This window comes from Thalassophryne amazonica, chromosome 9 (genome assembly GCF_902500255.1).
Source record: "Thalassophryne amazonica chromosome 9, fThaAma1.1, whole genome shotgun sequence".
Classification (NCBI taxonomy): Eukaryota; Metazoa; Chordata; class Actinopteri; order Batrachoidiformes; family Batrachoididae; genus Thalassophryne; species Thalassophryne amazonica.
Genome location: NC_047111.1, coordinates 16,412,604 through 16,426,240, shown reverse-complemented (window position 1 = coordinate 16,426,240; position 13,637 = coordinate 16,412,604). Strand labels below are relative to the sequence as shown.

General features: G+C 46.0%; 1 protein-coding gene across 3 annotated transcripts in view; it reads right to left on the bottom strand.

Moving 5' to 3' along the window:
• Nucleotides 1-13,637, bottom strand: part of gria4b (glutamate receptor, ionotropic, AMPA 4b) — a 263,186-nt gene that overhangs the window by 15,602 nt on the left and 233,947 nt on the right. The window contains exons 14-15 of one of the 3 annotated variants that reach the window (XM_034177668.1): nucleotides 6,071-6,185; nucleotides 3,250-3,387 (exon numbers count right to left, since the gene is read on the bottom strand). In XM_034177668.1, coding sequence (XP_034033559.1) covers nucleotides 3,250-3,387; nucleotides 6,071-6,185 — 253 coding nt within the window. Of the gene's footprint in view, nucleotides 1-3,040; nucleotides 3,388-5,348; nucleotides 5,464-6,070; nucleotides 6,186-13,637 lie in introns of those variants that run through there. The other 2 variants (XM_034177666.1, XM_034177669.1) reach the window with 2 other exon arrangements.

Here is a 13,637-nt window from a genome sequence, read left to right as displayed (position 1 = left end):
TGTGTGTGATTAAAGGGAGTAGGGTGCCATCTAGTGCTCGCACCTGCAATGGTGTAGGTAGCGCCACCAGAGGGAGCCCTACCTCCCTGGCCCATCTGCTAACAGATTCCCTTCTGACCCTGTGTCTACCAGTGCTGGGGCCTGAAGGGTTAAATCCCCACTAAGGATTGTAACTGGGAGTCGTGCGGCAATATGTGTGTGTCCCACGTGAATTTCTTGGCCCACCCTAAGCCCAGTCTCTAGGGGCGGGCGTTGGTGTTTAACCGTTCGGGGCAATTGCTCAATTGATGCTCCATTGAGCCACAAACAAAACACGCCCCGCGTGGAAACCTCCTCTGTCTATTAGGTGGTCTAAATGTGGCCCTGCTCGTGTCCATAGCTTCGTCAGCAGGGGGAGCTGTCGCCCGGGACGTAGAGGCCAGGGAGCGTGGGAAGGGCGGACCTTTCTCGGACCCGGAAGGAAGAGGGACGGCGCGCGCCCGGCCACGTCCTTCGTCTCGTTCCCAACGGCGTTCCTCCAACCGATTGTCTAACCGTATAACGAGATCAATAAGCCCATCTAATTCCCGCGGTTCATCCTTGGCCACTAGGTGCTCCTTTAGGACTGACGACAGTCCGTTTACAAAGGCAGCGCGGAGCGCAGCGTTATTCCAGCCGGACCTCGCAGCCGCGATGCGGAAGTCGACTGCATAAGCAGCTGCGCTTCGGCGCCCCTGTCTCATCGACAGCAGCACAGTTGAAGCGGTCTCTCCCCTGTTAGGGTGATCAAACACAGTTCTGAACTCCCTCACAAACCCAGTGTATGTGTGAAGGAGCCGTGAATTTTGCTCCCAAAGCGCCGTAGCCCAAGCGCGTGCCTCTCCCCTAAGCAGAGTAATCACATAAGCTATTTTGCTTGCGTCTGACGCGTACATGACGGGACGTTGTGCGAAGACGAGCAAACACTGCATAAGAAAGTCCGCGCACGTCTCCACACAACCTCCGTACGGCTCAGGAGGGCTTATGTATGCTTCAGGGGATGGTGGGAGGGGTTGTTGAACCACCACTGGAACATTAATATCTAGCACAGGATCGACAGGAGGAGGAGCTGCAGCAGCGCCCTGAGCGCTTGCCGCCACTTGCGCGGAGAGAGCCTCCACCCTGCGGTTCAGGAGGATGTTTTGCTCGGCTATTTGATCCATTCGAGCCGTAAAGGCGGTGAGAATATGCTGTAGCTCACCAATCACGCCTCCTGCAGATGTCTGCGCTCCCTGCTCTCCCATTGGTTGTTCAACAGCCTGGTGACGCCTCTCGGAGTCCATGACGCTGGCCGAGATATCCTGTTGGGAAAGTGTAGTGACACGGACCCACAACAGGGGGCGTAAATGAACGGACAATGGAAGGAGTCAAATTATAACACTTACTGTTGTGAATGACACAACCAAACACAGCAGATTCAGAATGTGCAACAGTCAATTAATAAGGTGTCGTGTGGGCAGGCTCGACGATAGGAGACGCCCGTCTGGAAATGAACCAGAACCACACGATTTCCACCACCACCGAACCCGAGGAATACTGGAGCCGCCAAGTCCCGGAGTCCCCAGGTGGCCACCTTCCCGGCGTGTCGGATCTGGTACTGCTGGCAGAAAGCAAAAGACAGTCAAAGGGTGGGTGTGTGAACACCCAGTAACAATCCTGGTGGGAATTCCACCTCCACCTCTCACTCAACACTTTGCAGCGGTCCCTCAGAAGAAAAAGAGCGCCGTCTTGCACAGCCTCCACTAAACGGACCGGTACTCCTGCAAACACTCACAATAACAGATTTACAAATATCACAAAAGGCTGAGGATATTACTTCCAGATGAAGATGATATCTCGGCAGTTTGGTGGAGGTGTCTTCCTGCTTTTATACCAGATGTGATGATTAGTGACAGCTGTCACGGATGATGGGTGACAGCTGTCACCACGGCTTGTTCCTGAGGCGGCAGCGCCCTCTCGTGCCTGAAGCCCGCACTTCAGGCAGGGCGCCCTCTGGTGGTGGGCCAGCAGTTCCTCCTCTTCAGCGGCCCACACAACAAAAGACATCGCGCAAAGCTGACGGCTGTGCACCACAGGGCACTGGATTGACCGCGAGACACTCTGCCTGTGGTGTCAATGACTGTGTGCTCATCTCAATAATGGACTGTGTTTTTGATGCTATTCTGGTTTTTCTGTTTCCTGTTTTTTCAGCTTGGTAAAACTTTGTAAAAACTTTGTAACTGTTAGAATGGCCTAAGCAGAGGGTCACCCTTCTGAATCTGGTCTGTTTGAGGTTTCTTCCTCAACATCATCAGCGGGAGTTTTTCCTTACCACTGTTGCCTGGGTGCTTGCTCTAGGGGTTAGTAAAGTTTGACCGTACTTGTGTAAAGCACCTTGAGGCAGCTTTCTTGTGATTTGGTGCTATGTAAATAAAATAAATTGAAACTGAATTTTGTATATGCGATATTTATTTGTGTAACATCTTGAAAATACGAGTTTTGGATCAGGAATTTGTACCGATAGATACTGAATATAAAAGGACTCTGATCTGAACTGGTAAAAAAACAATGGGACACTCCTAGTTTCTGATAAAATAGTTAACTTCTGGGTGGAATATCAAATTGTGTCTAACCAGCAATCAGGTTGCCATGCCCACCACATCATGGAAACGCTTCAAGTTCTGACCAAACATAACTGTCAATATTGGCTATGGCTAAAAATTTGAATACATTTTTATTTTAAAGGGAATATAAGTTATTTACACACATGCTGATAAATGAAAGGAGCCACATGGTCTGGTGTTGAGTTGATGTCATGTTAAACGTAGACTCAGTGCATCCTGCCACACTGAGACAAAACTGGACGGCAGACCAGGATATCACATGATGACATAGTGAACAAATGGACAGATACGTAAGAAGCGTTTTGCCACTGATCACAACAGTCACGCAACACGATAAAGGCAGCACGCGGACACGGTAGGTCTCACTTACAGTCGCTGTGCAGGGAGCTAGTGGGGGGTGGGAGAAAGGGCTGGATGGACCTTCTACGAAAACCTCTCTCTATATCTTATCAGCTTCCCCATCGCTGCCACGCCTACTGAAAACCTCACTAAACTCTGCTACGTTGTGGATGCTGGGTCTTGGACTTTGGTCCTGGCTAAGCTCAGGGCTATGCTGGGGGCTGCCTGTGAGGCAGGGGGTGCAACTGCGGTGATGGGGGTAATGGGGATTTTGAGACTGAGCCTCCACCTTCATTCTCTTGGCCTCGTTGCGTGACTTGTAGCAGAATTCGATGAGAGCCACCAACATGGCAAGACCCAGACCCCCCACCAGGATGTAGAAAACCCCAGCCACGTTGCTAAGGCTGAGGGCTTGGGATGACTTGTCCTGTAGTTTGAGAACAGCCGGTAGAGAGAGAGGAACAAAAAGTGTTGCAAACAATTACACAACATATCGACAAATTAAAAAGCTGGACTCTTTCACAGTCTCACAACATTTTCACTACATGACTTCTAGCCTAAGTCAACTAAGTCTACATGGAATCACAGCAATGAAAATTAAGCTATATGCTGATGATCACGTACGCTATCTTACAGAAAGGATTACACAGAATGCGCTCTATGTGGATTCTCATCAGTGAAAATAAAGCTATATGCTGAAGATCACGTACGCTATCTTACAGAAAGGATTACACAGAAGGCGGTCTACATGGACTCGCAGCAGTGAATATGAAGCTATACGCTGATGATCATGTACGCTATCTTACAGACCCAGAAACGATTACACAGAATGCAGTATATGTGGACTCACAGCAGTAAAAACAAAGCTATACACTGATGATGATGCACACTATCTTACAGACTCAGAAAGCGCTTGTCATGCTTTCCTCTCCTTCACATGACCATTTGTATGTCCTGTATTTAAGGAACAGACTAAGAAGACATGACCACTGTGGAAGATAGTTCCTGTGTGGTAAAAATGTGTCAGAGCGTCAGTGCACCACTGCCTGCACACAGGCACACTGTAATTTTAATATCAAATCAAATAGTTCCTTTGGGGGCGTATGAAATAAGAATGCAATCAGTGCATGTATGTGCACACACAAGTGAGGCGAGTGAGCAGGAAATAATCTGCAGGAAAGGAATGCCGCAAAAGAAGGTGCTGTTCCATTTTACATGCAGAGTTACAATCTGGTAAATAGTAAGTAAAAGAAATAAATGAAATGACTAATTAAGTGCAATAAGTGTAATAAATCCAGTGAGAGCCACTCAGGGAAAGGACAGTTGCGACACGGTCGAAGTGAAACTGATTTGTGTGAACACTGCGTGTGAAAGCGTGTTCCCTGGTGAAAAGGAGCCAGACATCATTTCTTCCTCAGTAGGAGGAGGCTGTGCACAGGCGCAGACGGCTCACTGGACCTCGATGAAGTAGTGATTCTAAAAAGCCTCTCGAGTTGGGATCAGATGTATAAATATTGTGAGCACAATAACGTCTTTCACAATTGCCTGATTGTCACTAAACTTTGTATGTGATTTAAGCATGATGACCCCAAGAAGACCTATTAATTTGAGGGACAAAAGGACAAAGGTCAAGGTCACTGGCACATGCTTTGCATAAAATTTGTGAACACATAATTTCTTTCTTAACTCCCTGATTGTCACCAAACGTTGTACGTGCATTAGCCCTTTGCAAAAAAGGGTCACTTGCCAATGGCAAACCTATCGATGTTTACTGAGGGTGCCGTGGGTTCATCGTCTGTGGTGGTCTGAGTGGTTGTCATCCTGGACCTAAGGCAGTTCCCAGACCTGACCTGAATTCATGTGGACCCTTTTCGTCAGGATCATATGTGATTAACTTTGACACACAAATTCATGCCAATACCCAAAAACGAGCCACCATCATCTTGACAAACTAAAAGTAAACTCTGTCCGCTACGAGCTTGGTGAGCCGACTCAGCAGGACATCACAAATCCTAAGTGTAGAACTACAGTTGCCGGCGCCCTCATATGGTGCTCTTCTGTTCCTGCAGATTTCCTGCTTGTCAGCATCTAAATGTGTGTGCACATCTTTTTTTTGCCAGCAGACGAACACCACATCGAGCTCTGCTACATCTCGTGTGACATACAGTAATATGTGAATGTTTCCCGGGGATATGGTATCTTAGGTGATGAGTGATGACCGGCGTGCGCGTGATCCTTCATCTCTGCAGCAGTGACACGTAGCATAGCTGTAAGGTGTCTGTCTCGCTGGCTCCCTCAGGCTACGCCTGGGGTCTACGTGCAGTCTGTGGGTGTGTGTGCGGTGCGTGGAGGCAGTGAGGGGTGGGGGAGGCTCCCGGGATGACTGACCTTACTTCCCGAGTCCTTGGGTCCACACTCCCCTTTATCGTACCACCATTTGTTTTTCAGTTTGTCTAAGACTCCTGCTTCACTCAGTTTCAATACGGCAAGGTTTACAGGCGTTCTTCAAATCACGGGGAGGGCGGGGGAGGGGGGGAAATAACATAAATAACATCATAGGACATGTTATTTTATGTTATTCAGTCAGAAGATGGCCAACAAGAGCAGCTCAGTACTCTTCACAAAGAGACGCAGCCTCGGGGCCCCACGCGGGCTACATGTCTCTACGCTCAGCGCTGCAGATAGGCAGCATGTGGGAGGAGTTAAGGGGGAAGGGGCGAGCTAACAGACATATACAGGTAGGGCCCGGCGCATCACTTTTCTGGAAACGGGCGCATACTGCTGGGACCTTTTTTTTTCTCAATAGCAATGGAAGCTCGAACCAAGGATGCAGAACTATTGGCTCAGAGACGTCAAACTCGCTGTGCGTCTGTCCAATAACAGCGCAGGATTACAAAGCTAACAAACGGTCCTTCTGCCTTTGTGACGCTCCGCTACGTCAGCAGCCCCAGCGAATATTTCTGCATCAACGGTCATCGTGCTCGTCTATCGGCATTAAAAAGGGTGAAAGCCACTGTTGCGCTCGACCCGGCAGATGCTCCTGTTACCAACAAAACATTTCTTTATTACCCACATCAAGGTCACATGGGCATAGCGACATAGCGGCTAACCTTCTCGCCACCGCCTCCGCTGCCACACTCTCCTTTGTCGTACCACCACTTGTTTTTCAATTTGTCCAACAGGCCCTGCTCATTGAGTTTTAACACGGCCAGGTTTACTGCACTTCTTGAAAACGATAAAACATATTTGGTGAGAGGGGTGAACATGCTGTCCAATTATTTTTTCTGGGTGGGGGTGGGGGGTAGGGAAGGGGGGGGTAGCAGTAAGAGAGGGACAAAGGTGGAAAAGTGCATTAATGCTTTAAATGGTTTCATCCCAGCCTGGATCTGAACAGAACCCGCAGGACCAAACGCACACTGAACACAAATCTGCCTGGTAACACGCGTTAATGTCCACAACATTATTATTTTTTTAAAACAATCGTTTTCACACTTGTGTCTGTACTGTGTCCACTGTTTTACAGACTCACTGTGCTTTAAAACTTGCATGTGAGTGCATCATTAAAGCTTTTGTGCAAATTGCACTGAAAACACTTCATATTTCAGACAAAAGTGACACATTCTGACAGAACTGCAGCAAATGTTGTGACCAGCAAGACCACTGTGGAATTAATGTACAGTCAACTAAATAATACTCAACAACTCCAAGCTTTTCAATCTATACATATAACGTGTTTCCGCAAATATATCACGTGTAGCTACATATATAATGTGCTGGCGCATGTATGACATGTTGCTATATATGAACAGAGGATTAAAATGTCTGCAAAATTAGTCGGAGTTCAGAATTTTACTGCTGGTGAAAACTAACAGAGATGTTCAGCATGAAGCTGTAACTGAAAGTGTGTTTTTTTTTTAAATCAAAACAATGCAAAAACAGCTTCAGTTTACGTCCCGCAGTCTAAAGGCATAGTGCTTTGATAAAGTGGACATTATTGAGACACGCGTGAAAATGATTGAAACTGTAAACTGAGATTAACATGTTATTTGAAAAGCAAGAAGCAAAATACTGATTTCAGGTTTTTCCTTTTATCTCTTTAGCCAACATCATTGTCTTATGACATCACAAAGACTGATTGAGAATAGAAGGCAGAAAAACAACTACAACAGTTGGCTGTTTTACACTCTGAGTGTTCTTATGCATACAAACTCTGTGTATGTGTGTGTGTGTTCCATCTAAACTGAACAAATATTCTAGGAGAAACGTTGAATTCTCTTTGGCCTGAAAAGTGTCCAATTTTAACACATTGGCAGCAAATGTTGGCAGTCCACATCAGGCCGCGTTTTGAGGAACTGACACCTCTGGAGAACTTGGAGCGATTTTGACGTGTAGACACCGTTATATACGTCAGCTAATTCAAAGCTCACAGGATTTCTGGGCATTAAGCTGCAGTGGAAAATCATGATCGACTTCTGTGCATGAAAAGCGCTTTTAAAAGGACTGTGTTCCGATTTCATGGATTCTTTGGAAGGCTGCGGCGGAACGTGTGCAGATTTGCTTCAGTGTGCGTTCTGATCCCTTTAATTAATGTCAAACAAAACAGTTGTGGGAAACGTGAAAGACGTTTGTGGAGTCATGTGAAGCTGCAGCTCTGACCGACAGTCGCTGGCGTTTCTCCACTGATGTCGTGAAAAGCGATGGAGACATAATCCCAAAAACAATGTTGAGTGGAGGGACTATCAGGATCCGTCAAGGACTCCAACACCAGCCTCGCTGGGAAACAAACCGATTCGACTTCAGGCCCAACAGAGACAGAATTTACAGACAAACAGGCTTTGATTTCCCACCTGTCAGAAACATTTTGGAACTAACTGCATTTCTGGAATCGTTTTTAGAGTGTGAGTGAAAATCCTGCCATAGTTTTCCAAACGCTCTCTAATTGGACATGATTAATTATTGGAATGCTGCACATAAAACGTGCACTCCCTGATGTGTTGCTGTCAGGTCGTAGACATGCACACACCAGTGCACAACTTTGGTAAATCCATCCTTCCCTTTAGTGAGACCTTGCCAGCGTCTCTGATCGACTGAAGCCGCGACTCCCCGTCTAACTGCTCTGTATTCAGTGGCAGGTCTGTAAATTCCGCTCTGCATGGACAGCGGTCACTGTGTCAGTCAGAGCTGAGCGTTCAAACAGCTCCCAACACACCATTTCAGTCAAAACAACCTGACAAGCTCCAGCGGCATTAACCCTCAGAGGTCCAGGTCATCATAGATAATGAAATACAGAACATCTCTGGAACCATTCCGACACTTAGCCACTTTATTAGGCATGCCCGCTCAACCGTTCAAGAGGATAAGCACCTACTCAGTCAATCAGGAGGCAGAAATGGTCAATGACATGGTCAAGAGGTTCTCAATGTGGCCATCTGTGATGGCCCCCTGCCGTGTTGTCTAATATGTCCGATGTGTGTCTTGAGGTTTTCGTCAAAGATAATCTGCTGGTAATTGCGGCTCATTTTGACATTCCAGTTACAAGTCGGGATAAGAAAAAAGCTATTAAACAGCAAATTGATGACGGGTTGGTCGAAAAGGGCATGTCTTCTCCTGAAATCCTGACGCTGATTTGCACAAATTAGAGCTGCAGCTGGAAAGTCAGTTTAGGCTTCGTGAGCATGAAAATCAGTTTAAGCTCCGAGAGCAGGAAATTCAGTCTAAACTTAGAGAGCAGGAAATGCAGGCTAATCTCAGGGAGAAGGAAATTCAGTTAGAACAAACTGGATTTGGAAGAAGAGCGGAGACGTGAGGCGGTGCGTGTGTCTGGTGTACGGACGGTTAATCCTGGTGAAGCAGACTTTGACATGAACAAGTACATTCGATTTATCCAACCCTTTAGTGAAAAGGATGTTGATAAATATTTAGTTTTGTTTGAGCGTGTGGCGTTGATGTTAAAGTGGCCGAGGGAGGTTTGGCCATTGCTGCTGCAATGTGTGCTGACAGGTAAAGCTCAGGAGGCTTATGCTTTGTTATCACTGGAGGATAGTTTGGTTTATGACAAAGTGAAAACTGCCATGGAGACAGCATATGAGCTTGTGCCAGAGGCATATAAACAGAAATTTCAGTGTTATAAAAAACTTGACCATCATAATTATGTGGAATTTGGACGTGACAAAACTGTGTTGTTTGATCGTTGGTGCGCTGGCGCAAAATGTTAAAAACTTTGATCAGCTGCAAGAGCTAATTTTGATAAAGAGTTCAAGAACTGTGTACCAGAAAGGACTGGAACTTACAGATGCTGCTGTTTTGGAGTATGAGTAAGTACTGATTCATAGGTCTTTTTTTTACAAAATGTGACTCCAAACCTGAGTCTTGGTTCCAGTGTGCCAACAGAGGGGCACTCAGAGGGCTCTGGTCGGTCCAGTTGGGTGAAACAGGGGGATGTAAAAAACTCTGTTTTGCGTGATAGTGATCTGGTGTGTCACTACTGTCACAAGCGTGGGCACATTAAGACAGATTGTGCTCTACTAAAGTCAAGGACATCTCTTAAGCCCAAAGGAGTAGGTTTAGCTGCGCTGGTGCGTAATGCTGTGGAACTTAAGTTGGAAAACATGAGTTCTGAACCATGTGACTCATACCTGCCTTTCATTCGCGAGGGGTTTGTCTCATTGGTGGGAAATGATAAAAAGGTGCATGTCAAAATTTTGCGTGACACAGGGGCATTTGACTCGTTTATCCGAGCTGATGTGTTGCCGCTGTCTGAGGAGTCGGAGACAGGCACACGGGTTCCAGTTCGAGGTATGGGTCTTAATGTGCTCTTTGTGCCGTTGCATAAAGTGTCACTTGAGTGTGAACTGTTCAGCGGGGACGCAGTTTTGGCTGTTCGTCCTGCATTGCCAGTGGAAAGTGTCTCTGTTATCTTGGGCAATGGTTTGGTTGGTGCGCGTTTGTGGAAGGACGTTGCTGGATCAGCTGTACAGAAGGAGGCGGAGCCAGTTCCATACTTGCTTCCTCAGACTGATGAGAGCAGTAAACAGTTCCCCCAGGTGTTCACTGTGTGTGCAGTTACTCGGGCTATGGCACGGATGAAGTTGTGAAGGGGAAATGTGAAAGAAATGTTCATGTACCTCTGTCTGATTTTCCTGTGTCTTTGTCTCGCAGTGAGCTGGTGGCGGAGCAACACAATGACGTGTCTTTAAAAGGCCTTTTTGATCAGGTGCGTCCAGCCAGTGACATCCTGGATTGCGCGTTTGGGTACTTTCTTCAGGATTCACTGTTGGTGAGGAAATGGTTGCCCCATGCGGGTATTGTCGGTGATCCTGTGTTTCAGATCATGGTGCCCAGTAAATTTCGCTCTGCTGTGTTAAAAGTCGCATATGATGAGTCTGGACATTCCGGGCTGACTAAAATGTATGACCGGGTCCTCAGACATTTTTTTGGCCGTGTCTGAAAAGGGATGTTTCTTCATATATTAAGACATATCATGTGTGTCAGCTTACTGCTAAGCCTAATCAAGTGTTGAAGCCAGTTTCATTGAGTCCAACTGACGTTGCATCTGAACCATTTGAGCATTTCATAATTGATTGTGTTGGGCCTTTACCTCGTTCAAGGTCTGGGTCATCATATTTGCTCACAGTGATGTGTCAAGTTACACGGTATCCGGCAGCTTGTCCATTGCGGATGATAACTGCTCGGGCAGTGGTGCGAGCACTTGCTCAGTTTATTTCTGTGTTTGGTATTCCGAAAGTCATACAGTCGGATCAGGGCAGTAACTGTATATCTCATCTGTTTGGCCAGGTCTTGAAGCACCTCAGAGTGCGGCATATTAAAGTGACGGCTTTCCATCCTGACTCGCAAAGCACTTTGGAACATTTCCACCAGTCCTTGAAGTCGCTGTTGCGTGCTTACTGTACTGAGTTGGGTGGCGACTGGGAAAAAGTTTGCCTTGGCTGATGCTGGCTGCTCGTGAAGTCACTCAAGAGAGTAATGGGTTCAGCCCAAATGAGTTGGTCTTCGCACATACAGTGAAAGGTCCTTTGGCTGTAGTGGCAGACAGATTAAAGGAGCCAAACCCACCTAAAAACCTGATAGATTATGTCAATGGATTCAGATGGCGCTTGTATGTTGCAAGAGATTTGGTCAAGTTGAAAATGACTGTGGCACAGAAAAAAACTGAAATCTTTGTTTGACAGGCGTTCGGAGGTGCATTTGTTTTTGCCGGGTGACCAAGTGTTGGCTCTTTGTCCGGTTATCACATCACCTTTTCAAGCGAAGTTTAGTGGTCCTTACACTGTGTTGGAACAACTTTCTGATCAAAATTATTTAATCTCAATGCCTGAATGCAGGCAAAAGCAACAAGTGTGTCATGTCAATTTGTTGAAACCTACTATTCCAGAGAAGTGTCACAGCGAACGGAGGATGTTGAGGCTTCTGCGGTATGTATGGCAAGTAGGGCGCTTGACAGTTCTGGTACCTTGGACAGCTCACTGCCGCTTACCGTGAGGAGTGACAGCGAAGTGGGGACGTTGGACAGTGCTCTTACACAGGGACATCTTAAGAACTCAGAAATTTTGTCAAACTTGGATGTGTTGCTTGGTCATTTGGTCGACGCATACAATAATAATTCTTCTAAGTTGTCATTCTCTGAATAAATGTGGGGAACTTATTGACATATGAAAATGACTCTAGGAATGACACCAGCAATATATATTAAAAAAAAATTGATTGACAATAATAATAATAATATTATTAATGTCATTATTACTAACTATTATGGTGGGAATTCTTCTTCTTCTTATTATTATTATTATAATAGATATTCATCACTAATATATGACATCAATTACATGATAATAAAAAAGGAATATTGGTCACACTCGGTAGGGGTAATAATGTATGGGTGTTTGGGGGTGGGATTAAATAAGCTTGTCTTCTTCCCACCCCTTTTCGGGCTAATTGCGCGTGTATGTATGTATGTTTGTACGTATGTATGTCCTGTTCCTTTCAACCCAGTGTGGGTAAATGTAAATGTGAAAGAAATGCTTATTTTGTAAAGCTCGAAATAAATAATCAATCTATATATATATATATATATATATATATATATATATATATATATATATATATATATATATATATATATACACTCAACAAAAATATAAACGCACCACTTTTGGTTTTGCTCCCATTTTGTATGAGATGAACTCAAAGATCTAAAACTTTTTCCACATACACAATATCACCATTTCCCTCAAATATTGTTCACAAACCAGTCTAAATCTGTGATAGTGAGCACTTCTCCTTTGCTGAGATAATCCATCCCACCTCACAGGTGTGCCATATCAAGATGCTGATTAGACACCATGATTAGTGCACAGGTGTGCCTTAGACTGTCCACAATGAAAGACCACTCTGAAAGGTGCAGTTTTGTTTTATTGGGGGGGATACCAGTCAGTATCTGGTGTGATCACCATTTGCCTCATGCAGTGCAACATATCTCCTTCGCATAGAGTTGATCCGGTTGTCAATTGTGGCCTGTGGAATGTTGATCCACGCCTCTTCAATGGCTGTGCGAAGTTGCTGGATATTGGCAGGAACTGGTACACGCTGTCGTATACGCCGGTCCAGAGCATCCCAAACATGCTCAATGGGTGACATGTCCGGTGAGTATGCCGGCCATGCAAGAACTGGGACATTTTCAGCTTCCAAGAATTGTGTACAGATCCTTGCAACATGGGGCCGTGCATTATCCTGCTGCAACATGAGGTGATGTTCTTGGATGGCACAACAATAGGCCTCAGGATCTCGTTACGGTATCTCTGTGCATTCAAAATGCCATCAATAAAATGCACCTGTGTTCTTCGTCCATAACAGACGCCTGCCCATACCATAACCCCACAGCTACCATGGGCCACTCGATCCACAACACTGACATCAGAAAACCGCTCACCCACACGATGCCACACACGCTGTCTGCCATCTGCCCTGAACAGTGTGAACCGGGATTCATCCGTGAAGAGAACACCTCTCCAATGTGCCAAACGCCAGCAAATTTGAGCATTTGCCCACTCAAGTCGGTTACGACAACGAACTGGAGTCAGGTCGAGACCCAGATGAGGACGATGAGCATGCAGATGAGCTTCCCTGAGACGGTTTCTGACAGTTTGTGCAGAAATTCTTTGGTTATGCAAACCGATTGTTTCAGCAGCTGTCCGAGTGGCTGGTCTCAGATGATCTTGGAGGTGAACATGCTGGATGTGGAGGTCCTGGGCTGATGTGGTTTCACGTGGTCTGCGGTTGTGAGGCTGGTTGGATGTACTGCCAAATTCTCTGAAACGTCTTTGGAGACGGCTTATGGTAGAGAAATGAACATTCAATACACGAGCAACAGCTCTGGTTGACATTCCTGCTGTCAGCATGCCAATTGCACGCTCCCTCAAATCTTCTGACATCTGTGGCATTGTGCTGTGTGATAAAACTGCACCTTTCAGAGTGGCCTTTTATTGTGGACAGTCTAAGGCACACCTGTGCACTAATCATGGTGTCTAATCAGCATCTTGGTATGGCACACCTGTGAGGTGGGATGGATTATCTCAGCAAAGGAGAAGTGCTCACTATCACAGATTTAGACTGGTTTGTGAACAGTACTTGAGGGAAATGGTGATATTGTGTATGTGGAAA